Here is a 27299-nt window from a genome sequence, read left to right as displayed (position 1 = left end):
ACATCTTCTAAAAACTAGTGGGGGGTGGTGCTTCCCTGGAGGTCCAGTGGTTAGGGCTCCACACTTCCATTGCAGGGGATGCGGGTTCGATCCCTAGTTGGGGAAGTTCTGCGTGCTGCGAGGTGTGGGCAAAAAAAAAAACATTGTAAAGCAACTATACTCCAGTAAAAAAATTTTTTAAATAATAATAAAAATTAAAAATAAAAAACTAGTGGGGGCTTTTTTTTTTCCATCTGTGACTTGAAATTAGGTTACCTATGCCACCGTCTTATTTTAGCAGTCAATAGATAAGATAAAATAGGCATAAACTTAATAAAAATAGTTTGTATATATGGTGCTAAAATAAAGCTCACAAAAAGCAAGTAATCTGCCTTTTATCCTGCTCTTAAATTGTATCAATAGGTGAAGTCTTTTTTTGACACAACAAGAGGCACCAAAATATCCCTTTGCTTCTATTCTGAAAAGGCTCAAGTACATTATTCATTTGGAGAACCACTGAATAGGAATCTTGGACACTTAACACATTGAAAATTTCAATGTATTATGTAGCAGCCTTTTCTCACATTTTTATGGGATCACATTGTGATCCCGTAAAAGTAAAGTAACAAAGTATAAGATATTAAGAGTATCTGAATTTTATCATGGTGTCTGCAGCATCAGTGTTTACTAAAATAATTCATTTAATGACTGTCCCCAGAACAACGTTGGCTTGTATTTGGCCTACCTGTAACAGGGTTTGGTGGGGGGGGGGCGGGCAGGGCTTAGTTGTTTCGTTTTTTTTAATGATTAATAACAAACCCTCATGTGTTTTTTATAACTTGAATTTTTTCTGAAATTGAGTCAAAACAATTTATTGTTAATTTTGGACCCAAAGGCATGTGTCTGCTAGATTTACTGCTGTGTCCAAGTAGAAAAGTGGTCTTTTTTTTTCAGATGAAGAAATGGTAGTACAGACATTAGATTGTTTTCATCCAGACTGAATCGAAAAGCTCCTGAGACTTTAGCAGGAATTAGTTGTCACAGCTTGTGAGCATATAATGGTGCCGAGTTTTTGCATGAATCTAGTCTCTATTAAATTGGCATTAATAATATTACGTGGGCTTCCCTGGTGGCGCAGTGGTTGAGAGTCTGCCTGCCAATGCAGGGGACACGGGTTCGAGCCCTGTTCTGGGAGGATCCCACATGCCGTGGAGCGGCTAGGCCCGTGAGCCACAATTACTGAGCCTGTGCGTCTGGAGCCTGTGCTCCGCAACGAGAGAGGCCGCGACAGTGAGAGGCCCACGCACCGCGATGAAGAGTGGCCCCCACTCGCCGCAACTAGAGAAAGCCCTAGCACAGGAAAGAAGACCCAACACAGCCAAAAATAAATTAATTAATTAATTTAAAAAAAAAAACCACACAATCACCACCAAATGTCAGTTCGACACACCCTAATAAAACTGGGAGCAGTTCTGAAGCCATTTCTATTGGGAAAAAAAAAATAATAATAATAATAATAATAATATTACATGACATTGTAATTCATTTGACATATTATTATTTGTATTGAGAGTGGCCAATAACTTTATTAATGACACTATTTTGGAGTCAAAAACTATAATTCATCATAACCACACCATTTTGGAAAAGTGGGTCATCTCATTGTAATCCTAAATTTTAGGAAAATTGTAAAAATATGACCAGGGTGATTTACTGATAATGTTACTAGTGTTGATTGCTAGGAAGTTATGGGTATAGGAAAAGGAATTTTTTTCATTTAACTTTGAAATGGTTTTAAATCTAAAGAAATTGTGAAATAGTACAGATTCTGTACTATTATACCCTGCACCCAGTTTCTCTAATGTTAACATCTTCTATAATAATAACATGATTATCAAAACCAAGAAGTTAACATTGGTATAATACTATTAACTACAGATTTTACTCAAATTTCCCCAGTTTTTTTTATTCTAGAATCCCATGTTCCATTTAGTTGGCATGCCCCTTTAATCTCTTCCAATCTGTGATAGTTTTTCAATCTTTCCTTTTCTTTCATGTCCTTGACACTTTGAAGAAGAATGGTCAGTTACTTTATAAAATGTTCCTCAATTGGAGTTTGTCTGATGTTTTCCCATTATTAGAGTGAAGTTACGCGTTTTTGGCAAGAATACCACAGAAGTGGGTTGTATCCTACTGTGCATTTTATCATGGGGTATCATGTTGATATGTCGTATTGCTGGTAATGATAATCATGATCACTTGGTTAAGGTCACAAAGTTACTAATTTTCTCTTTATAATTAATAAATATCTTGAGGACAGTATGTTGGGATTATACAAATATTCTCTTTTTCCTTAAACTTTTGCCCACTGATTTTAAAGAATCTACTGATGGATCTTGCCCATCACAATTATTACTATGATGTTTGCCTAATAGAGGTTTTCCATTTGGAAGGAATTTTTTAAATGTGACTAAATTTTCCAGAGATTCTAAGTAAGCATGTAAAATCAAGGGGGTGTGGGAGGAGTGTTTTGTTTTGTTTAATTAAAACAAGTTTTTTTAAGATTCATCTTTGAAAATACCAGTTCAGAGCTGTGTCTACTTCTGTATGTGCTGATGGTTGAATTATGAGGGTGATAGTGAAGTAGATGAACTCTTCAGCTTTCTTTCTAATATTGCCCACTTGAGAGAATTCTAGATCTAAAGGCACCTTCTAAGTTTTAAATTTGAATTTTATCTTTAGAGCTAACACATGAGTTTCTACAAATATTGGAGAAAACGCCTAGTAGGTTGAAGAGGATTCGAAACTGGAGGGTAAGAGAATTGGCGGGTTTTTAGAACATCAATTTGTTAACTACATAGCTAATCCGTTTGAATTTTTGTGGTTAAATATTCTTATTTCCAGTATTTGTAAGTAATTACAGTGTATCGTAAGCTACATACACTCATAATTTATTCAACTATGGTGCCCAGTAGACTTTGCTATTAATACTTTGTAAATTCCTTATTTAATTCTCATAGTGATTACCGTGGAAATAGTCTCCTCACTTAACAAACAGGAAAATTAAAGCTTAGACGAGTTAAATTCCTTTCTCAAATGCTGGGCTGGGATTTAGTCTGCATCTAATTTAAAACCAGTGCTTTCAACTATTTATATCCTTTTTATGCCTCTAAATAAGATATGTATTTACTGGCAACATAAAGTGAAACCCCAGGTGATTTTATTTCCATGTATTTAATATAGAATTTTTATAAGCAAAGAAATTTGTATTAAATTCCTTTGCTGTCATTGCTTCTTCTGTGTTTTATTTAAATAGGCTAATCAGGCGGCTAAGAAACCAAAAGTAGATGGACAAGTATCAGAAACACCACTTCTTGGTTCATCTTTGGTCCAGAATTCCATTTTAGTAGATAGTGTTACTGGTGTGCCTACCAACCCAAGTTTTCAGAAACCATCCACATCAACATTCCCTGCACCAGTACCTCTAAATTCAGGAAATATTTCTGTTCAAGACAGCCATGCGTCTGATAATTTGTCAGTGCTAGCAACAGGAATGCCAAGTACCTCATACGGTTTGTCATCACACCAAGAATGGCCTCAGCATCAAGAGTCGGCAAGGACAGAACAGATGTATTCACAGAAGCAGGAGACATCTTTGTCTGGTAGCCAATACAGCATCAACTTCCAGCAGGGACCTTCTGTATCACTGCATTCAGGATTACATCACAGACCTGACAAAATTGCTGACCATTCTTCTATTAAGCAAGATTATACTCATAAAGCAGGAAGCAGTAAACACCATGGGCCAATTTCTGCTACTCCTGGAGTAATTCCTCAGAAAATGTCTTTAGATAAATATAGAGAAAAACGTAAGCTAGAAACCCTTGATCTGGATGCAAGGGATCATTATATAGCTGCCCAGGTAGAACAGCAACACAAACACGTGCAGTCCCAGGCAGCCAGCAGCAGTTCTGTAACCTCTCCCATTAAAATGAAAATTCCCATTGCGAATGCTGAAAAGCCTGACAAATATATGGCAGATAAGAAGGAAAAGAGTGGATCGCTGAAATTACGGATTCCAATACCACCCACTGATAAAAGTGTCAGTAAAGAAGAACTGAAAATGAAGATAAAAGTTTCTTCCTCAGAAAGACACAGCTCTTCTGATGAAGGCAGTGGGAAGAGCAAGCATTCAAGCCCGCATGTTAGCAGGGACCACAAGGAGAAGCACAAGGAGCACCCTGCCAGCCGCCACCACCCCGGCGCTCACAAGTACGCCCACTCGCACAGTGGCAGCGGCAGTGGTGGCAGCAAGCACAGTGCTGAGGGGGTACCACCCCCTGTGCTGAGGAGTCCTGTTGGCCTGAGCAGTGATGGCATTTCCTCTAGTTCCAGCTCTTCAAGGAAGAAGCTGCATATCAGTGATGCCTCTCACAACCATCACTCCAAAATGAGCAAAAGTTCCAAAAGTTCAGGTAGTTCATCTAGTTCTTCCTCCTCTGTTAAGCAGTATGTATCCTCTCACAACTCTGTTTTTAACCATCCCTTACCCCCTCCTCCCCCTGTCACATACCAGGTGGGCTACGGACATCTCAGCACCCTCGTGAAACTGGACAAGAAGCCAGTGGAGACCAACGGTCCTGAGGTCAATCACGAGTTCAGTGCACACAGCCAGCATATGGACTACAAAGACACATTCGACATGCTGGACTCGCTGCTAAGTGCCCAAGGAATGAACATGTGATCACTTGTTTAGGTCCACTTTTCCTTTCCTTTTTTAATTTAAAAATTGTTAGAATGGAAAACTTCCTCCTGATCTAGCAGTGGTAACACCTGCTGTTACTGCCACTGCTTCAATATTTGTAAGTGCTGCTTTATTCTTCATTCTGAAAAGAAGAGATTATAGTAAACAAGTCTTTATCTCCACATATGATAGTGTTATAAATACTGTAAAAGCATGGAAGGTGCAAAACTCAGTATTTCTACAATTGCAGCTAAGAACATTAGGGTGAATGGCTGGCTGCTTCTAGGAATATAAGATGCCTCAAGCATTTGTTTATTTATAATTTGAATACTGTAGCTATTTTTTGTTGTTGCTTGGCTTTTGAATGAGTGTAAATTGTTTTCTTTTGTGTATTTATACTCGTATGTATGATTTGCATGTTTCAATGATAAAGGGATAAAACAGTATACTGACAACTGTTTACAAGAAAGTGGAGAAAAATGTACATACATTTTTGTATGTTTAGATATTACCATAAATACTCAGGATTGGAGCTGCTTGTAAGTATAACAATATACAGAATAACTTTATTTTATCTTGTCAGAGTCCATCACTAATCTAAAACAAAGGTGGCACTTTTTCATGTTAACCTTAAACTCTAGGCCTTACTGGAAGCCACTGAAGGGGGACACTTCACTACCAGATGGGTATGCAGTGCCACAGATGGTCATTTACACTGTGAGGCACTGATTCTGCCTTCAGAGGTTCTGACCAGATTGGCTGCTGAAATAGCCCCTAATTTTCTGAAGGCTTGAAGAGGAAAAAATAAAGTTTACATACTCTTGATGTGAAGTGCATTTAAGTGTTTGTTGGCTTGTTGCAGTACTATAAACACAGAGCTGTTAATAATGGTTATGTAGATGACTGTGATTTGAAAACTAAATTCACAAAAACTTACATTAGTGAAGAATTAGTAAGTCTTTTTCTTAAATAGAGAACTTGAACACTACGTATCTGAACAGTAAACAGGAATCGCTTGTCCTTCAGCGTTCAGAAGGACACCGTGTTCTGAAACATACTTCTCCCCTGAAGCGCGTTTGTGTGTGATGCCGTATTTCTTTTTCAGGTAAATGCAGTCTTCCGTATAAAAATAAAATTAAACTTATTGCTCTTCAGTTCTTTTATATTCTAACAATAAATAAAACAAAAAATCATTGACTGTGCATTGTACCTGTATTTATAGCTTATGGTTGTTAACAGGAAGCTCACTGAGAAAAAAAAAAGGTAAGCCTCCAGGTAAACAGCTAGTGGAGGTTTTACATTTGTTTGCACATCTCAGTATATTCCTGTTGAAGTCAAGTTTGCACAGTCTTCTGACTTCGGAACAAATGATAAACTTTAACTTGTTTAAAATTTGTCTTAAATGCCGATAACATGGCTCTGGTTTATCAGCTAATCTTCAATTCTGTGGTAAATCTTTGAGCTGTTGAGTATCTTTGAGATAGGTTGAATTCAACTTCTGTTGAATTGAAAACTGTCTTAATTTTTCCTCTATGTATATGAATTATTTTTGTTACAAAGCCACTGATATGTGCACAATTGTAATTTTACTCAAGTATGTTGCAGTTGTAAATATTAGAGAGTTTAATCTCGTGCTCTACTCTTATTTAGCAATTACCTGATCTGCCAGTAGCTTTATAATTTTTTTTTTTAAGATAATTGTTCATTATTTGGTCAATGTTATTTGAACTTAGGATACTAGGATCCTCTTTCTAGGGACTTTGCCTAGCTAGCATGTCCTGACTTTGTTCTTGTCTGGCATAACTTTAGTAATCTTTGTCATCACATGTAACTTTGTTACTCTGTATGGCATATTATTGTATCCATAAACATGGTAATTTTGATACAGTTATACTTTTACAGTGGTACATAATCCAAGGACTAGTATAGAATTAAGATGAGTGCAAGATGAGGGAGGGAAGGGTTTTGTTCTTGGTAATTTAGATGTGAAACCTCTAAGGAGCTATCATGTGAAACGACGTAGGGTGGTTGTGCTACTGTATAATTGGGTTGATAATACCAGGAATTTTAATAAGATTTTGTAAAGAATATGCAGAAAAGTAGTGAACTTATTTTCAGTATGACATAGAAAACAATGTGAATATTTAAGGTCTGTGACTATACTTCACTAAGAATTTGCAGAATTGTTTTGAGATGTGAGAATAAAGGTAATTTTGTTGAATCTTTATTGGTGCTAATGATGGACAGTTAAAAAGGTAGCTAGTGTATATTGTTATGGGTCAGTACTTATTAGTACTTCCAAAATTGAATTTGAAATGCTATGTATTCACTTTTCACTCTGTAAATGTAATTCTTTACAATGACTTTATTTATTAAAGGGCAGCCAGTTGTAATTTTTACAGGATTGTGTGAGCTATTCAAACTCTTCAACCTCTGAACAGGATATTAGCTTCCGTAAACCACAATGGGGATAAAATATGGAATTTCTTTTAGGTTCGTTTCCATTAAATGAGAACCCTTATAATTCATATTGCCATGAATTTAACCATCTCATTTGCATAAAGTAGTTCATCAGCCTGGTCCCAATAGGCTCAACCAAAGAAAAAGACTCCAATGAATGGACATTATTACTGAGTCTTCTTGTAAGTAGCCATAAATAAACCAAAATAGTATCAAATTTAGGTATGAAATTCCACATGTGCAAAGTACTGTTAAGGTGATACATTTTTGATGAGATTTTTAAAAATATTTGAACTATTAAAAAGCATTATCTTTAAACGTCCTATAAAAGAGTGATTCATTTTTAAGTTGTGTTTTCCCTAGATCAAAGATCATAGATATGTTACCTTTATGCAGAAGCACATTACATAGAAAGGCTTTACTTCTACCTCTTTCAACTAATTTTTCAATATTGAGCTGTGCCCCCTAAATATTTGCCTTAGCTATATTAAAATACAATATTTTTAGAACCAAAGCAAAGGAGTGGTTTTTTCACAGAAACATTCTCAGAGGCTTACTTTACCAAATAAACTGATGGTAATATCCTTGAGTGGTGAGACCTTGCAAAATGTCCTAGTTCCTTTTTCTTGTTTAACCCTGAGGTTCATTTCTTGTTGCAGGTATTTAAATACTGAAAAGTTGTGTAGTCACCCCAAGGTTTATCCTTGAAAACAGTTACAAGTGCATCTTGATCTTCCTCTGTGTATGCAGACTCAATCTTGTTAGAGTTCTTAAGCGTCAAGAGAAAATTTCTACCATGATACATGGTTTCATGCAGAATGTCATAAGGGGTGCTTACACTACTTTGTGCGAACAGATTATAATTATGTAGGATACGTTACTTTTCTGGCCTATCCTCTTTGAACTAAAGAAATGACTAGTTTCAGATGGTTTAAAGGAAATGACTATTTCAGATAACCAAATTTGAAATGTGTTTGTTAGTTACCAAATGTCTTGCCTTAAAACATTTTAAGCACATTTTTTGGTTATATTTGAGAATTTAAGTCACTGATTTTTATTCCTTAACTAATCTTAGAAATAAACCACTGCTTACATATGCATGACTATTATGTACTCTCAAAGTACCCTTGGTTGATTAGATATTTTAGGTTTTGCGTTTACTATGGAAATAAATAAGGATTTTTAAAAACATGGTAATGTCTCTAAAGGGAGACAGTTCTACTGTCAAGATATTTCACCGTTCCCAAATTTTATCTAAACAAAAAGCAATTGTTTCTCACTTACTACTGTGCTTAAATAGCTAGGTGATTTTTAAGATGTCTTTGCTAAGAAAAATGAGAGCTTTGGTTATGGAGAATTCTTGATTCAGCAGTCTGTGCTTTCTTGGGATGCAGTAGGATTCATTAACCACATTTACCCAGATGAAGGATTAATAAACCCCACACATGAGAGAAACTTGGTGACACATGCTAATCTCATGTACCAGTTTGTTTATGATAGGCTGATTTAGGGGTCTTTACATTGGAAAAGTAGCACATTCTGTTCCTACCCTTCTAGGGTCCCAAGTTATGGTACTATTGTGTTAATTTGAGAATTCACAGCTGTATTAATATCTGAAATTTGATTGCTGTAAGCGGACAAATGTAAGCCAAATAATCAGAAGTTTGCTTGTTTTGTAAGAGAAGTTTGCCTCTGAAACATCTGTCATTACAGTAGAGATGATCTTGCCAGTGGATCTGGGATGCTCTGAGGGTTTTAGGTCTGATACTGTGCATCCATTTGTTACTCCACAATGTTAATTTGGGCACAGCCATCTTTTGCTTCTGTGACTCCTCTGTTCCTGTTAACTTACTAGTATGTATTCTGCCGGAAGTTTCTTAAGGTAGCTAGATAAGCAAGATACATGGAAGGCTGTGTGGCTAGGAGTAATTCTGGTGTCGTAAAAGTGACTTAACCTGTTCGCTGTGATCCATTAATCTCAAAAGTAAATTCTGAGGGCTAATTTCCTTTATTTCCAAGTTCTGAGAAGAAGCCTCACTTAAAACCTGTTTAGTGGTTGGTTTAACTTTATTTGCCTATTGTTAAGTAATGAGTACATTCTTTTTTTTTTTAAGTTGTGTTTTTCAAGCAGCTTCCTTACTTTGAAAAACTTCACATGTGCTCATTTGTTGTCAGCAATAATTGGGATTTCATTTTGTGAATGTACTCAAAACCCCCAAGGACTATTATTGAACAGGATGTTTGCTGATAGAAAATCTAAAACAGGAGTTTGTGTTTCAGCTCAGTATCTATTACAAGGAATAATTAATAAAGTTTGTTTATTGACTACATAAATCCAAGGCTCTAACATGTCTTGTTAATGTGAATCAGAAATAACTTTCAGTCCCTGGGAGATGTGGGAAATAAGGTCTCTAATATAAAAGTTACTCTTTATTTGAGTGACTTCGTATATCATCAAGGAGTATGACCGCTGAGATCAGATTGTCCATACCCCGTTCTCAGCCCCATCACTTAGTAGCTGATGTCCTTGGGTAAATTACTTTGTGCCTTGATTTCCTAATCTACAAAACGTCAGTAATAGTACCTGTTCATTGGGTTGTGAGGTTTAAGGCTTGGGTGATCAGGGAATAAATGGAATAGATGGCATTGAAAAGAATCCTAATAGAAGCATGTTTTGGGTATTGGGGAGAGTGGTGAAGGCCCAATCCAGGTGCAGTAGACTTGAGTGTGTATTAAACACCGCATGTGGAGCGTTTCCAGAATTTAAGTTGTTCATTCTGATTCATACTTTGGGATTTTCTTGTGTACCCTCTTGTGTCACCTTCACAAAAAGCAGAGAGTAATTGCAATTATCTGCAAGAGGAATTTTCCGTGAGAAATTTAATCATAAACTGCTTTAATATTGCTGCTCTTTCCAACCCCCTTCCCTCCCTCACCGATTTTCCTGCACCTCACACTTGAGAAAGAAAATGGAAGCCTTGCAATGGCTTTCATAAAATAGAACTAAGATAGACAAGTTACTTCCTCTAACATGAATTTTAAGCCTAAATATAAAATAAATGTTTTGAAATCACATTAAAAGATTTGTCTTCATTTTATGTTGATAACAGCAGTAAGGGCGTCCTTTTTTTTTTTTTTCATGTAATAAATTACATGAGCTTTATTTAGGAACATCACAAAGTTGGTAATTCCCTTTAACCAAAGTTAGTAATCCCATTTACTAATTCACCCTACTTCATTGTTTCTTCACTCTTCCACCCCCTGCTGTATTTAATATAACGGAAAAAATTGTACGTTTTTGTTTTAGCTCTAGTATATGACCTGCCTGTTCCCTCCCCCCAACACCCCTTCCCAAAGCAATATAGGGCCTCACTAAATGAGGGTTTTTAATCATATTGCCATGAAATTAACCGGCTTATTGAGACCTTAGAAATGTCCGGGCATATACCCAAGATCAGTTTTCTTTGGTCTTTCAAGTCATAATCCACAGGAGCAAGTGCTTTAGAGACAAATTCAGCCATGATTTTTCACAAGTCTGAGAAGTCAGCAATGAGACAAAGTGCTACAGCCTTTCCTCAGGACTGTTTGCTATCTCAGCTTTTCACAGCTCAGTGCCATACACAACAACTCTTCTTGTTAACGTTGTTCCATGAAAATGCAGACTGCCTACAGCCAGTACTTTCAAGTCGAAAGCTTTTTTTAAATGCAAGTTGCTTTATTATATAGCTGCCTTAAACTGAATACTTGCAAGTACAGCAAGTGTGAGGAATAAAGATGGCCTGGTACGTGATGGAGGCTTTTGATGCCCATTGAGCAGATTAAGTGAGTTTTTATCTTGGAGCTACTCAGTACACTAAAGGCCCAGGACTGCTGTCGTCAAGCAGGAGAGAGTGGGTAAAGCAAGTAAGTGGAATCCTGTACACTCCCCAACCCCATAATCCAGAGCTCGCTCTTTTCCACAACGGCAACTCTCATTCAGACACTGAGAAACGTCCAGTGGGCTAAAGTAGGTTAAAGTTAAGGAGATGCTATAGAGCTGGCATTACTTTCAGGATTTTACTTGGGGAGTTAAATTTACTTTGGTTGAGCTTGAGACCCGTTCAGTATGTAATGAAATGCGCTTCTGAATGTGATTGAAAACCGGGGTGGTGTTCACGGTGAGAAGGGAAGATAGTCATAGAAGGGAAGGCAGTGTTGCTGCTGAGTGAAAAAGGAAAAGCTTTGACACCATTAAAGTCATCAAAATCACTGGACTGGTGAATTTCTCAGCAGCTATGGAGTTTTGTTTGCGTAAAACTTAAAAAACTGTAACTGATTTCATTTATAAACTACAAATCTGGGAGGCAGCAGGGAGAAGGCTCTAAAGTCAGACAAATCTGGGTGGCCATCCCAACTTGACCTTGAGAAAGTTAAGTAGCTCTGAGCCTTATTGTTCATTAATAGAATGAGACCACTACCGACCCCAGCAACAGGCAGAATTAAATGATGTGGCTTTCTCCATTAAGAGCTCAACGAATGCTAGCTCTCCCAGCCCACACCTTTGTTCCCTCTCAGTGTCCTTTTAGGACCTCTACCTCCTAAAGGAAGATATAAAGAGAGCAACCTGGGCAATGATAAACACAGTGAATGACAGAACAACAGAAAGCTCTTAACATCAAGGCTTGCCTATTAAAAACAGGTTTTGAAGGTTCTGTGAAATTAGTGTTCAGTATTTTTCTATATCAGTAGAAGAGGGGTAGGTTTGTTGACAGCAACTTCATGTGTCCATTACTGTGATCTGTATACACAGTATAAACATGTCTTAGTCCCTGCCTTTGCCTCATAGGGTTTAATAGGGTTGAATGTAAATAGGTAACTGCTCCGAAGTCAGATATAATCATTCAGATTTTAAAGAATGCTGAAATCCCTACTAAGATTAAAAAATTAAACCCTACTTAAAATGGTGTTATGTTGATATACAAGTAAGTAAAATAAGGGACATATCCCTTTAATTTTTATCAAATATAAGGGAAGAACTCTGCAAACTGGAGAGGGAGAAGGAAGGTACACCCGCAAAGACCCTTCTAAACATGTCGGCCAAAGTAAAAGCTTTTATCTCAGCTGGACTGCATTTCACATTTATTTCAAAAACTTCTGAAATAGCAGCTTGATTCTGACAAAGTCTGACAGACAACTGGTGTTGGAATTCACCTAAAGTTAGTTTGTAGTTGTGCCATCTTCAAATGATAGTAGCTAGTAAAAAAAAATTTGTAGACCTAGCTTAAGACAACAGGTGTCAGTGAAATTTAGTAGATGAATGGAGTCACAGCAACCGAAACCTTACCAAAAATGCTCAGTCCACCAACTTAAGACCTTGTAATAATTCTGACAACTTGTCCCTGTTCATTTTTGCAAGGTTTTCCAATGTTCTGGGAATGAAAGTGAAGAGTGACCTTAGCAGGCGTGTCCTTCCTTCAGGTGAAGTGAGCAAAAGTGCCCTGGAAAAGTTTATATGCTCACCCACTCTGCCCTTAACAGATCAATGAGCTTTTATGCCACCAGCTGGCTTAGGTTTAGCTGGTTCTCAATGCAGTAATTTTCTAATTCACTCTGTAAGTACGTGAAGACCTCAAAACATACGACCAATCACAGAGAAGGCAGCCTGAGGTTTATGGAAACACCTTGAAGAGCCCAACTTCTTGTACGTGCAGACTTCTGAGGAGTTAGGGGACCCTGTGGTAATGAAAGGCCAAGGCCCTTAGCTCTTCCTGTTAACTTTGAGGCCCCTATAGTCTGCAGCGTTAAGGTTGCTGCCTAAGTAAACTGAATCTAGTGTCTTTCTACTCCTTTTACCTTCTCACCTTCCTCTACTCTCCTTTGTAAGAATTAAGTCTTTACCCATCAAGCAAGAAAATACATTTTATTCTTGTTTCTACAATTTAATGACATTAAAATTGACAGGCCAGAAATAAAAGGAAATATCGTATAAAGCAAGAGAGATTGTAGTTCCTGGATAATCAGAACCATAAACACTGGAATAGGTTTTCTGTTGTTAACTCTTTTAAGACAATTTTCTTATATATATGGGTAATTGTGCCTGAAGCTTGAGAAGGCTAACCTGTAACTGAAACTTTTCAGTTAGTGCCACTGCGGGATCTGGTTAAATTGGGTTAGATTGACTTTCCAGTAGGAAAACAAGGGTCCCTTAACCATCATTTCTGCAATGAAGCAGTAACGGAGTAATCTGTAGTGGAGCTGGGAAGAAAGTCCTGATGTGTGTTCAATGACTTCTCCTCAAGCAGGAGTGCTTCAGGAGCCGGACAGCAGAAGGTCGTTCATGCTGGTCCATAAGAAGGGAAAACACACATTAGAGTAAGCAACACCCAGTAACGTGCCTGCTTCAGTTGACTCAAAATGCCAACTTTAACAATGGAAGTACAACCTCTGCCAGTCAAACAGATTTGGATTGAGTCCAGACTCCAGATTTTAACTGTGTGATCTTAGGTGAAGGACTCCAACTCGTTCCTCATCGGTAAAATGGGGATAACAATAACACCTAACTCACTGGGAGAGTGTTTTTTAAAATTTTTATTGGCGTATAGTTGATTTACAATGTTGTGTTAGTTTCTGCTGTACAGCAAAGTGAATCAATTATACATATTCATATATCCACTCTTTTTAAAATTCTTTTCCCATGTGGGTCATTACAGAGTATTGAGAAGAGTTCCCTGTACTATACAGAAGGCCCTTATTAGTTATCTATTTTATATATAGTAGTGTGTATATGTCGATCCCAATTCATACAGGGAATTTTTTTTTTAATAATGAATTTCTTAAAATATTTATTTATTTATGTTTTGGCTGCACCGGGTCTTAGTTGCGGCATGAGGGATCTTTTTTAGTTGCGGCATGTGGGATCTAGTTCCCTGACCAGGGATCGAACCCGGGCCCCAGGAGTCTTAGCCACTGGACCACCAGGGAAGTCCCCATTGGGAAAAGTTTTAAAAATGCATATACAACTTTGAAACAGTGTCACATACTAATAATTCAAAAATTAGTACCTATTATGATTCAAAACCAGTCCCTCCTTTTCCATTGTACTTTCGCTCAGTTTGTTTGGGGTATAATTTATACACAGTAAAATTCGTGCTTTTAGATGTACAGTTTAATGCACTTTTAGTTAGCATGAAATTTATTTTTTAAATTTAGAGGTATCCAGGATTGAAAAATCTTTAAGAAGTAGACATTTAAATATGCTTTGGTGATTAATTTGAATAATCCCATTTGGGGCACTCTTGGATGAGCATGAAGGGAGACAGTTACTTAATTAGTACTATTGTGGCTTAGGTTTATTGGCCCTCAAGAAATCAGAAAGCTTTTGCCAATGAACTAGTCAGTGAACTAATGAACCAGTCACTGGTTATCTGCAGTGACCTATTCCAAAGGCATTCTTTTCGTTAAACTGGCTATTTTGATCATTTTGGAAGCAGATGACCACCAAGAACATCCCAGGTAAAAATGGAAATAAAGATAAAATACGTTAAAAAGCAAGTGACCAAAAATCATTCTAAAGTAAAAAAACCTCTCCCCTTCTGGAGGCTCTTTCTCCTGCCTTCAAAATATGCAGAAATCTCTTTTCTCTTCAAAAAATCCTTAAATGACTACCATTTCTAGCTGCCATCCTATTTCTTCTATTCCTGCCAAATTTCTCTAAGTTGGCCAAACCCAAAGATTTCTTTTTCAACATTCACTAGCCTAAATCCTTACCATTTGGCCTACTCTTCTCTGTAGAAATTGCTCTTTTAAAACTAACCATGACCTTCTCCTTACCACATTTAATGAGCTCATCCTCCTTGTCATCTCTGCAGCATTTGAAGTATTCACTACCCCCTTCTCTCTGAAACAGTCTCTACTTAGTCTTAAGAGAAACTGTCCTCTTCGTTCTTCTCCCACACTGCGGCAACTCCCCTCCTTCCCTTTCTTCCACTTGTGTACTGGACTTAATTCTATGCATATTTTGTTATCTTCTCCCATAAGCATTTTCAAAAACATTTTCCTCAACCCTCTAATTTTTTCATGATTATAGCTACCAACCTTATGATTTTCAAATCTGCACTTCCAATGTTCACTGCTTTCCTGAGCAACAATTCCACAGCTTCAAATGTTTCCTTCAACTTCCTCCCCTGTTCCTCTTTCACAACTTTCTATTACTTCTTCCATTATCCACGTTCAAAACCATGAGATCCTATCATCCTCTATCACCAAGTCCTGATTCACCTTCCTCTGAAATACTGATATATTTTTTAAAATATATGTGCCAGGTCTTAGTTGCAGCATGTGGACTCTTAGTTGCGGCATGCATGTGGGATCTAGTTCCCTGATGAGGGATCGAACCCGGGCCCCCTGCATTGGGAGCGTGGAGTCTTACCCACTTTACCACCAGGGAAGTCCCTGAAATATTGATATTTTGGAATCTTCTTTACACTCCCACTGCTTCCATCACCATCAAAACCCAAACTCTGGATTCCAGAATGGCCTCCATTCGAGGTTCCTCTACTGAATCTGCTGTCTGACCTGCCTCCCCAAAGACCTTTTCCTTCATGGCATTCTCTACCCCAAATCCTTTGCCGTCCTCTGCTCGTCACTGCCTATCTCAACAAAGTTAAACTCCTTGGCCTGACTTCCCAGAACTTCTGAGACCTGCCCATAGGAGTACCCCCAGCCATGCTTCTTACTGCTTCCCCAGATTGATTTCTGTTCAGTCCTTGTTCCTGGTTTTTACCTGATCATCTCTACTTCTGAATCTTTAAGAGTGCCTTACCCCTTTATTTATGACTATCCACACCTCCAAGAAGTTATTGTCATAGACAACAGGCAAGATTCTAGAGTCCTTAGGGTCTCTGGCATAGAATTGCAGGCTTGCAATACGACACTCATTAGGTAAGATGTATTAGTATTCTCCCAAAGGGTTATTAACTGTTGAGCCCTAATTACATACCCCAAGCTGTGCTAAGCAATTTACATACACCATTTCCCTTACCCTTCACAACAACTCTGTTAATTGATGATTAGTGGTGTGAGTTGTGTATTGCTTAGTTTATGAAGCAATGGTTCAAAAGGAGAGCCAGAAAAAAATACTCCACCCTTTCTCTTTAAAGCCGTGTGTGTGTGTGTGTGTGTGTGTGTGTGTGTGTAATGAGAACTAGAAAGAAAATGAGAATAGCAAGCACTTTCTGTGGATCAGTAATAGATAATTGTTCAGTTCAGAACAAAGCAACTGCAGTATTTTTAAGAGCTAAGACCAATCTCCAAGACTAGTACTGGTCTATATGATATTCCTAATACCTTTATGTCCCTTTTGTGAGGCGTTTTTTTGGGGGGGCGGGGTGCTGGGGGGCAGCTCTGTGCCTGGAGCTCTGTCTGCAAAATCCATGCTGGAACAGTTACGGCATCTCTGCATGTAGGGATACCCAGAACTGCACCCCTGGAGTATGCGTTGCTGCCCTGGCCTACGTGATCCCCTGAAATCAACCAGGACATGCTGATTGGTACACACACGTGCTGGGAGAGGGAGACAGAGAGTCTAAAAGAGACACACCCATCGGCAGGCAGGGAGGCCTGTGGGTTCTGGAGGTTAACTGAGAAAGGTAAAATGAACCCATTCAGGGAGCTGGAGGTTGCCATATATGTTTGCTGAAAGCTGGGGCACTAGAATTTTTCATCTAGCAATGAGAAAGCATACTTCCTTGAAAGGCAAGAAATTTCGTTTGGGTTTCAGGCTTTCCTCATTCTGCACATGCAACTGAGTGTTGAGCCTCACTAGGTGGGTGGATTTTAGGCTATTCTACATCATCGTAGAGGCCAGGTAGGTAGGCTTGAGCACCCCTACCCTACTCTTCAGCTCTCCTCCACTGTACGCATACATGCATATACATATACACACTTTAACCAGAGCTATCTCGCTGCCTTTATGTTTTCTTCTTTGAATTAAGATTTCATATGAGCAGAGAGTGCCTGGGTAAGAAAAGTTTGAAAACCACACAAATGAGTAATCTCTAAGCTCCCTTACAGTTCTAACATTTTACACAGAACTTTGTTCCATAAGTACCAGGAAGCCTCAGGACAGGAGAAAACAGGCAACCTTCTGGGGCTTTTCTGCTTCCCCAAACACTACCCATTTGATGCTTGAAACACTCCAATTAGAGATTTGTTCCTTTGGCTCAAAATGCTTCCTCTCACTTTAAATGCAAGTGTTTCTGGGGAAACAATACATTAACTCTGTCAGTCATCAATCAATCAGTTCATATCATTCCCTTGATATGAATGAATTTCTCACATACTCTCCTGAGAGCTGGTTTTAGGAAGGAATGAGAACACTGGTTCCCCAAGAGGGAAGGGAGGCTAAAGCATAGGTGATGTCATTTCACCATGGCTAGTCCCTGGGAAGATGTCTCATTGGTAAATAAGTAGATCCTTAGCAATTTTTGCACACCCATTGATTTGAGGAAGTGTTGTCTGGACCTGATAAGACATTTCACTGAGGCGCTTCTCACTTGAAGCATTACCCCCATACCCTGGTACAACAAGGAACACAATCACCCAATATGGCCAATCATGATTCTTTTCAGCACAAAATCACTCCCTACTTGATTTCATAACCCAAGCAGAGCTTATAATGGGCCATAAATTGCAGGGGAAACGTCAGCTGCTTGGAATCTCTGGGGATTTATCCTCCTGCTGCTTTCAGTTTCTTACCTGGTGAGGCACACACGCACGAAGTCTGCTGCGTTTTCTGAGAAGTGTTCTGGTAAAGGAGGCATCAGCCCTCGGTGTGCGCCAATGTAAAACATGGCTGCCATCCTGTCCGTGGAAGCTAGTGGGGGCTTCCCTGTGGCCATCTCAAACACAGAGCAGCCAATGCTCCAGATGTCTGACTTCCGTCCATAGCCAGACTCATTGATGACTTCCGGAGCCATCCAATACAGAGTCCCATGCATGGACTTCGGCATGTCACTGTGGGTACCATTTAAGCCAGCCCAGACCAAACGCTTGACACAGCCAAAGTCAATCAGCTTTATTATTCCAGTTGGCATAAGCATAATATTATTTCCTTTGATATCTCGATGCACCCCACAGTTCTCATAGAGATAAGCAACACCTTGCAGAATTTGTTTTGTATACTTACAGAACACCATCTCAGGCAATGGCCCAAAACGGTTTATAACACTAGAGATTGTTCCTGGTGTCTCAAACTCCATGAAAATGCTTACAGTGTTCTCCTCCAAGCATGTCCCCAGATAGGCCACAGTGTTGACATGTTTCAGTGCTTTGAGCAAATCTACTTCTTCCTGCAGCTTCCTATATTCTTTTTCAGTAGTTAATTTATCAGAGGTATCCAAAGCCACCTGTTTTACAGCTATTAGCTGTCCTTGGCAAGTAAGACCACAATATACCTAGAAGCAAACCAATGCCTTATTATTAAAAGTAAATGATGACACTTGTTCACAAAATGCCTCCCAAACACCTGTCTTTCTCTAAGCTGAAACATCCCTACCTAAATGCAAAGTACTTAAGCAAATTGAATGTTTCAGTGGAGCCAAGATGGGGATAAGTAGCATAGTGAATGTACATCATAATGGCTTGGGTTCAGTCTTCTCTTTACCAATCTGTGTAAATACAATCTAAAGTGCTGGGACTTTAGATGGTCTTTTATGCAATTCACAAAATGTAAGGAACATCTTTTGTTTTTGCCACTCAGCAATGATTCTCCCAACTTCTGGTAACATAACTTGAACGGTTGAACAAAGAGACTTCTTTCCCCCAGGACTTGGACCTCAGAGAATTAGAGGCTTGAAACACAATGGCCATTGTACTTACCCCGTGGAGCCTGAGAACCAGAGCCAGAAGGAGACACAGAGAGACCAGATCCCCAGTGACATTGTTTGACCCCTGAAACAGCTGTGCCCAGAGCCAGTCCTACTCCAAATCCTTCAGTTACATAAAGCTGTGGACATCCTTTTCCTCAAGCCACTTTAAGCTGGGTTTCCTATTACTTCCAGCTGAAAGAGTTCTAAGTAAGAGAGTATGCAGGGTGGGGCGGGCACTCAGGAAGATTAGGGAAGAGGGAGGGGTGGAGGAGTGGAGACTTTTTATTTCAACATGTTTCCTGTTTCACTTACTGGGCCGTAGGCTCCCTTCCCAAGGATCTCACCCTTGGTCCACAGGATAGGTTCTTCATACTTTAAACTGTTTTCAGAAAATGTCTTCTTTTCATGTGAGTTGAAAAATCTCTCCTCTTTGTCATATATCCCAAAGCCATTACTGTATCTCTGGAAGAATGAGACAAAAAAGAAAAGTCATCATTACATTCTGAGTCCTTGGGACGGAGAGAAAGAGTGGAGAGTAAAGTCTTCCTTTCTTCTAACCTAGGACCAACCAGAGAAGGCCAAATATGCACCCCTAACCAATCACGTGGGAGGCCCCTTCTAGTTAGCCGACCTACAGCTTCCCCAGGACAACAGCCTCCAATCAGGGCACACCTGAAGCCTTTTTTCCACTAAAAAGCTTTCCTACTCCTTGCCTGCTTTTGAGTCTCGGCCAAACACAAGTGATGGTGGTTGACTCCTTTGCTATAGTGAGCTCTGAATAAATAACCTTTGTTCTATTTCCACAACGTACGCATATACTCAAATGTACACATATGTAAGCATATATGCCTACACTTCCATACACATACACATTTACACACAAATATACATGCAGATAGATACTCTCTCTCTTACGCATACACGCACATACATTCACCCATGCACAGCCATACACTCAAGTCTAATGGTCAAGACCAGCTGCAATAGACTAAAGATCCATGGTCCTCTAGACCCTTGCTACTCAAAGGAGAACCTACAGACCAGCTGTATCAATATCCCATGGGAGCTTGTTAGACTTTCAGAATCTCAGGCCTCAGACATACCAAATCAGTGTCTACATTTCAGCATGACCCTCAAGAGATGTGCATCCACAGTAAACTTTGAAAAGCCTTCCCCTGGAAGTCGGGAAACAAGTAGCTTTTTGTAGAGCTTAGACCATGTTTACCAATTGTTTGATCAGGACCAAAAATACTTTGTCTTGATCTCCTCTATGAGTTATTAAAAATAAATGATGATGGTGATGTAGAGGCACAGTGACGGTCCTTAAGAATAAGACATTACACAGGATCTCCTTCCTCGGGAATGAGCACGGGTGCCTCCAGAGGGCCATTTGGGTTCCTCTTCCCCAGCCTCTCATGTTTCTATCCAAACTGAAATTTATGGATTGCTTAGAAATGAAAAGATCACAAAAGGTCAGACTCCGTGACTCCGTGATTGCAGCGTAGGGTTATGGGCTGATTGTATTTACTAGCTTGTTAGCTTTTCTTGAATGTGAAATGGCAGGCTGGTGGACCCATCTCAGACACACAGGCATGCACACACGTACCCCCAACTCCCACCCAAGCCTGGCAGCCTCTGTGAATCCTGTCCACGTCCCAGCCAAGACCAGGTTCACCATGAGGGTGAAGATGGCCTTTTACAACCAGGAATATTCCCACTGTCTAGTGATTAAGAGTGTGGGGCTGGAATCAGAATTCCTGTCCCCACCACTCACTACCTGCATGACTTTCTAAACCTCAGTTTCCTCATCTGCAAAATGGGGACTTGTTATTACCTTTAGCATTGATCTCATGGAGCTGTTATGAAGTATAGAAAGGAGACAGTATGATGTGTCTCACTCATATGTGGTAACTTCTCAATAAACTTAGCTATGGTATAATTATTTACCTTGTGTATTCTTCTGATCAATTATTTAAAATAATGATTCCTGATCCTGAAAGAGCATGATATAACCTGAGTTAGTGTACAGTAAATAATGTTTCAGCTAAACCTACTGTTTGTGTTTAAAATTTAGTAGAACAGGAGGCTCATATACTTCAGTGAGAACTAAAACAAATGTAACCTTACTACCTGCTGATAGTCTTCTCACCGCCCCACTCCAGTGCCAAACAAATTTTTTTTAAATGTGTTCAGGATTGTTGTTTATGCTTCCTTGAGAGCAATGGCTAAGTCTTGTGCCCCACCATATCTTCAGCTCTTATCCCAATACCAAAATCACAGGAGGCATCAATAATATTTTTGTGTTAAAGTAAACCATTTGGGAACAAATGCTCAGGTGCAGGGAATCTTTGAGTAATGAGCTTTTCATGTTTTCATATGTCTTTTGGAACTAGATGGTGAGCTACTTCGGGGGCTGTGTTAATTTCTTTCTATCTCACACACCACTTAGAGTAATGCTTTACCCATAATTATCTCCCTGCTGTTACTTGTTGATTGAAAACTTCATCACTGAATATAATATCTACCTATTTCAATAAGTAGCTTTGCTATATTAATGTAATCAAAGTGATTCCATTGCAGTGTCAGGCTAGCTAAATTCTAGAAGTAAGGCAACATAATGAAAACGTCTTAGCGTGAGAGTCAGGGGACCTGGATTCCAAACTTGCAACCAAATAATGAGATCTTGATGAAACTATTTAATTGTTTAGGGTTACTGATTCCTCATTTGAAAATAAGGGGTTTGAAACGGATTGTCTCTGAGATCCCTTCCCGTCCCAATGAATCTCTGATTCTAATTATACCAACCTGTGTCTTGACAGTTGTTGTCTCCGCCTAATTCTTGCATGGTATTTCCTCTCTTACTGAGGACAAGATTTCGGCTTTCAGGATCTGTTTCATCTGCCATTACTTGGCAAGAGTTGTTACCTTTCTCATCAAGAGCTAGTAGTTCCGCAGCTAGACAACCTAACAGTTCATCTGTCGATTCTTCACTCTTTACAGGGTCTGGAATTTCTTGGGAAATTGAATCTGCATCATTTAAAGTTTTTCCAAATGTTTGACATGGAATTGACTTATTAGCCAAACTATCATGATCCAAAGACTGTGCCCAACGTTGATATGCTTGAGAAGATGCACTTTCTTGTTTCTCTTTGAAAGAGAAACTCATAAGTGTTTTAGACTTATCTGAAACACTCTCAAACTCTACATCGTTAGTTAAAATTTGATTGGCATTAGTTTCACCAAGAGATGCTATAGTCTGCTTCTCTTGCAGTACATGCTTGCTGGAACTCTTCGCACTGGGCAGTGCCCAGCTGTTTTCTGAAAGGACAAATGGGGTTTGGTGAAGTTGCTCTTCGAGTTCGCGCAGATCTCTGAGGCTCGTGGCAAGTATCTGATTGCTAGAAATGTCTCCTTCGTCAGCAGACTCTTCCATGGAGACTTCCTCAACAATGGACAAATCTGAGACAGGAAGGAATTCGTTTTGTTCGATGGACTGCTCATGAGTCTGAACCATGATCATGGGCTGAACTTCATCCTTGGAAGATAGAAAGTCATTTCCTGAAGACTCTATCTGCTATTCTGGTTCTGAAATACCATCACCATTTTCAGTGTCGTTGCTACTTACAGCCTGGCAACGCTTTTCTTTAGAAATTAAGCTTTTGTGCTTTTGTTTAATGCCAAGAGAAGACTTCGGGGTTTAATATGTGGTCTTTTCTGAGAAAGTCTGGTTCGGCTTTTGCTGGTCCTCTCACTGTGTGAAGATCGACATTTATTGGTGACACATCTGCCCGATGGAGCTGAGCATATCTCTCGGAAATATTTGTTTTCATGCTGTTCAGCCTCTCGCATCTGACGATAAACAGGAGTCCTGAACATTTCGTAGATTCCAGGTCCATTTGCAGTTGAACTGATTTCTTTGAACCTGTCACTGTACTTCAGATCTCAGTAATTTAGTCTTGGCTCTGTTGGTTGAGCAGAGAGAGGAACAGAAGACTTTTTTATTCCTGGATTTTTACAGATGCAAGGCAATGACTGCTTTTTAGGTTTCAAAGCTCGGTAAGTGGATTGCTTCTTTTCTTTTCTTTTTTTTTTTTTTATAAATTTATTTATGTATTTATTTATTGGCTGCGTTGGGTCTTCGTTGCTGTGCGCGGGCTTTCTCTAGTTGCGGCGAGCGGGGGCTACTCTTTGTTGCAGTGTGCGGGCTTCTCATTGCGGTGGCTTCTCTTTGTTGCGGAGCACGGGCTCTAGGCACGCAGGCTGCAATAGTTGTGGCACGCGGGCTCTAGAGCGTAGGGTCAGTAGTTGTGGCACACAGGCTTAGTTGCTCCGCGGCATGTGGGATCTTCCCAGACCAGGGCTCGAACCCGTGTCTCCTGCATTGGCAGGCGGATTCTTAACCACTGCGCCACCAGGGAAGTCCCGGATTGCTTCTTTTCTATCTGTGGCATTCTCTTTTGAAACTTGGGTGATTGCCGAGGTCTGGGGTCCACAAGCCCCAGAGCAGGAAAAACTTGAGTTTTTATGCTGGTTTTGTGCATGGTAGGCTTCATGGAACTTTCAATGGAAACCATGAAATTCTGAGGTGTCCTGTTACTGGCCTTGGTCTTTGAATCCAACTTATTTCTATGGGTTTTCATTTTATGCCTGTCATTTCTTGGTCTGCAAGTATGTTGAAGCTACTATTGTTATGAAGGATGCCCTTTCTTTTCTGGAGGCTTGGCTTAGTTATTGCTGGTTCCTTGGGAGTTTCATCTCCGGGGAAAGTGATGTGGATAAGAGGCACCATCCCATTTGTTTCTGGTTTGGCTGCCTCTGCTACTGATATTTTTATGTTTGTCTCCATGCTTCTGTGATCTTCTGGGAGCTTTTCAATGAGGTCATGAGGAACTATATTGGACAAACTTTTAAGAACAGTATAGTCTTCTGAAATATGATTTGGCTCAATCACTTCCCCTTTATGTGCTGAAGCAGTTTCTGAATCAGCTTTATCATTTCTAATCCCTTCATCCAGGCTTAGAGTTATTTCTGAACGCAGGGCTTCTTGGAACTTGACTGGTTTGATATATCCAGCTTCTGAATCTTGTTCATAGTTTCTGGCTACTGAACCCTCTTTCTTTCCTGATGAAAGAGGTGGAGTGTTCTCTTCTGCTCTTCTCAGTTCAGCACCAAGGCAGTCAATATCCACTTCCCTATCTGTAGGAAAATTGCCTTCCTTGAAATTCTCAAAGGACACCAAAGACTGTCCTTTTTCAAAGTGAGAGATTTCAGTGTTGACACATCCCTCTGTTTCCTTGGATTTCCTACTCTCCTCTGTCTCCAGGTGTTGTCTGTGATGGTGAGCCTTCCAAAAAGAGCACATGTTTCTGGACCAGATAGAGCTATCAAATGACCTGAGAGTCTGACCCTCTAAACCTTGAACGGTGCTTCCTTCTGCTTGTTTGATGGTCTAAACTCATCAGATCGACTAACAGGCTCTGAGAGCTTAGGTATGAAAGATATAAAGCTTGGAATATTTCTTTCTCTCTCCTTTTGATCCTTATGATTTGGGGGTGTAGTAAGGAGACCAGATCTCACAGGCAAGGGTGACAATGGTGGCTGAGGGAACTAAAAGGAAAGAGAAAACGAATGAATGCAGAAACACATATGCGTATCATATTAATAAAGTAATCTGAAGAAATTTTAAGATTCTCTTTAGGAAGTCCTTTAAAGTACAAAGTTATCCTGGAGATCACAGTTTTAAAAACTAAAATCTTATTCCTGGTGTTTTTTAAGAACCAAGGCAAGACAATACTTTTAAAAAGCAATGCTAACATATGTAAAGATTCATGGTTATATGTTTAAAATAAAGGCCCTACATTGTAAACAATAAAACCTTTAAGTTTTTTAAAATTTCTGTTCTCTTTTCTGTTTACTTTGTTTTATTTCTATTCTCTTTTCTATTTACTTTCCATAGAATTGATCTAAGATTTTTAAAATTCCCACTTAGAACAGCTTAAAATTGCTGTTACATTTACTGTAATAGTGATCGTTAGGTTGCAAACCAACTCAGAATTTGTATGCAGAACACAAGTGCTTCTCATTGTTGGCTGAATTGTTCTGTTGAGAGTGGCTTATAAATGTGCCACACTATACGCTTGAGAGTTAGCTCCCTAAATGGTATTTAATTCTCCTTGGCCCTCCAACTATTTTCAAATTAAGCAAGTTTATGTTATTATCAACCTCTAGAGGTCAGTGTAACCCAATATATAATATTCAGCTTTTGGTTGGTTAAGCTATAAGCTCTCACTTTACAGCTTTCACCGTGGCCTTCCTCCTCCACCACCCCACCCTCTGGGTATAGAGATTCGATAACTAATTATATCAGAATATTTATAGGCATAGATCACGAGTGGTAATTGAGAGCTCTATGTTTAATTTTCATTCTGTTGCCACCTGTGTGTAAGAAGACAGGAAAAGGAAACTGACACTAGAAACAGGCATTAGAAACAGGTGAGATGCAGTGTAATCCCCTAGTTTCATTACCTAGATGACTTTCTTTCATCTCTCAAAATACAGATTCTCCCAGTGCTTAAACACCTCTGCAGTAGCAGCCATTATTTCATTTATTTATATTTTAGGCCAATAAAGTCCTTTTTTCAACACTAAGCAGTACCTATGCATTTTCTCAAAGGCTCATAGAATACAGAAGAGTCAGTTGAGAGAATTGCAAGGCTCTTTCCAAACGCTTTACTTACAAATGAGACAACTAGGAAAATCTTTCTACCAATGGAAAAAGAATTACCTCATTTCTCAATACATTAAAAGAAGAAAAATTAAATATGTCCAAAAGAGCTACTCACTTCATTACGTGGACAATGGGAAACACCCCAGAAAAGAAGTATACGTGTCAAGATATAATTTTCCCAGAAATTAGCTCCTCTATAAACTGCATGTGAGTTGTGGTTTTTCCAAGATATATGCTGAGGATTTGGGCTCTGAGTTCTTTGATAGAATTTGTCTCTAACAAGATTCTTTGGTTTTAATCCTTAAGTCAAAAATGCTCAAACTACTCTTACCTCAATTCTCCGGCTACTATACTTCATATTAGAAGAGGAAAACCCTGTAACGAGAAAAATTATTTTTTTTATAAGTTTTTTTTTAAAATTAATTAATTAATTAATTTATTTCTGGCTGCGTTGGGTCTTCGTTGCCGCACGCAGGCTTTCTCTAGTTGAGGAGAGCAGGGGCTGCTCTTTGTCGCGGTGCACAGGCTTCTCATTGCAGTGGCTTCTCTTGTTGCGGAGCACGGGCTCTAGGTGCACGGGCTTCAGTTGTTGTGGCTCGCGGGCTCAGTAGTTGTGGCACACGGGCTTAGTTGCTCCGCGGCATGTGGGATCTTCCCGGACCAGGGCTGGAACCCGTGTCCCCTGCATTGGCAGGCAGATTCTCAACCACTGCGTCACCAGGGAAGTCCCCAAAATTATTATTATTATTATCAGATATTCTTAGTAGTAGAGTGAACACAGTCGGCCTTAAGCCAGGTGATGGCGATGGAGTGATCTTGGTGCTGAGGTTTGAGGAAAAGTTGTCAAAATGAAGAGTTTTTCCAGGTGTAATCCACATGGAGGTGGGTACAGAATGATTACACAAAACTATTGCTGAAGAAGGTGGTTGTTTTATATACAATGTTGTTTTTCATATATATCTATGTTATATATGTGTATATATCTCTGTTTTATATTTATAACATTTGCGTATATATAGTGATATTTATTTATTTTTACTTATATTCCTTCTGGAAACACATGCTCTCTGGATCAGAAAGCAGAGCACTTATCACCCACAGGGCATCCTAGTGCCAGTTCCCTGCAGCCCGATTCCCCACAGGTTGACACAAATGAGAACCTGCACCGGTAGTGAGGCTGCACCGTAGGAGGAGACCCTGAAATTATGAGACTCAGAGCTTATGTATAGAGTGCTGGCAGTTCAACCCATCTTTCCCTTCTGAGAAAGAGAGACCTTCACTATGAAATGTAAGCAAGCGTCTCCAGGAGAAGGAGGAAATGTGTCTCTGGGTTTTGTTTGTTTTATTTTTACCCTATTAAGTAAGTAAACAGCTCTTGGCAAAGCCAGCTTCAGTCTTTCTGGAGCAATAGCTTATCTCTAACTTCCAAGGCATGTTTGCCATTCAATCATCTTTCAACCTAGTCTCCTAGTGCTTTTTGCTCAGAAAACCCAGACTTTTGCAGAAATGTGAAAGTATTTATGTATAATTGTCTCCCATCCGT

General features: G+C 39.3%; 2 protein-coding genes across 23 annotated transcripts in view; one reads left to right on the top strand and one right to left on the bottom strand.

Moving 5' to 3' along the window:
- The window catches only part of CCNT2 (cyclin T2), a 48146-nt gene extending 41024 nt beyond the window's left edge, over positions 1–7122 (top strand). For 20 of the 22 annotated variants that reach the window (XM_082397869.1, XM_082397858.1, XM_082397862.1 and 17 more), the window contains 2 exons: positions 2722–2792; positions 3296–7122. In XM_082397869.1, the coding sequence (XP_082253995.1) occupies positions 2722–2792; positions 3296–4723 (1499 nt within the window). In that variant the 3' untranslated portion in view covers positions 4724–7122. The remainder of the gene's footprint in view (positions 1–2721; positions 2793–3295) is intronic. The other 2 variants (XM_082397874.1, XM_082397873.1) reach the window with 1 other exon arrangement.
- An 88-nt stretch (positions 7123–7210) lies between these two features.
- The window catches only part of MAP3K19 (mitogen-activated protein kinase kinase kinase 19), a 44076-nt gene continuing 23987 nt past the window's right edge, over positions 7211–27299 (bottom strand). Inside the window, 12 exon segments of the mRNA XM_082397940.1 lie at positions 7211–13509; positions 17918–18615; positions 19342–19491; positions 21835–21859; positions 21861–22603; positions 22607–22725; positions 22728–22971; positions 22975–23097; positions 23460–23686; positions 23689–24465; positions 24468–24636; positions 26088–26131. Of these exon segments, the coding sequence (XP_082254066.1) occupies positions 13443–13509; positions 17918–18615; positions 19342–19491; positions 21835–21859; positions 21861–22603; positions 22607–22725; positions 22728–22971; positions 22975–23097; positions 23460–23686; positions 23689–24465; positions 24468–24636; positions 26088–26131 (3386 nt within the window). The 3' untranslated portion in view covers positions 7211–13442.

Source organism: Balaenoptera borealis (genome assembly GCF_965194805.1).
Source record: "Balaenoptera borealis genome assembly, chromosome: 6".
NCBI classification, from domain to species: Eukaryota; Metazoa; Chordata; class Mammalia; order Artiodactyla; family Balaenopteridae; genus Balaenoptera; species Balaenoptera borealis.
This window is presented reverse-complemented; position numbering and strand designations above follow the sequence as displayed.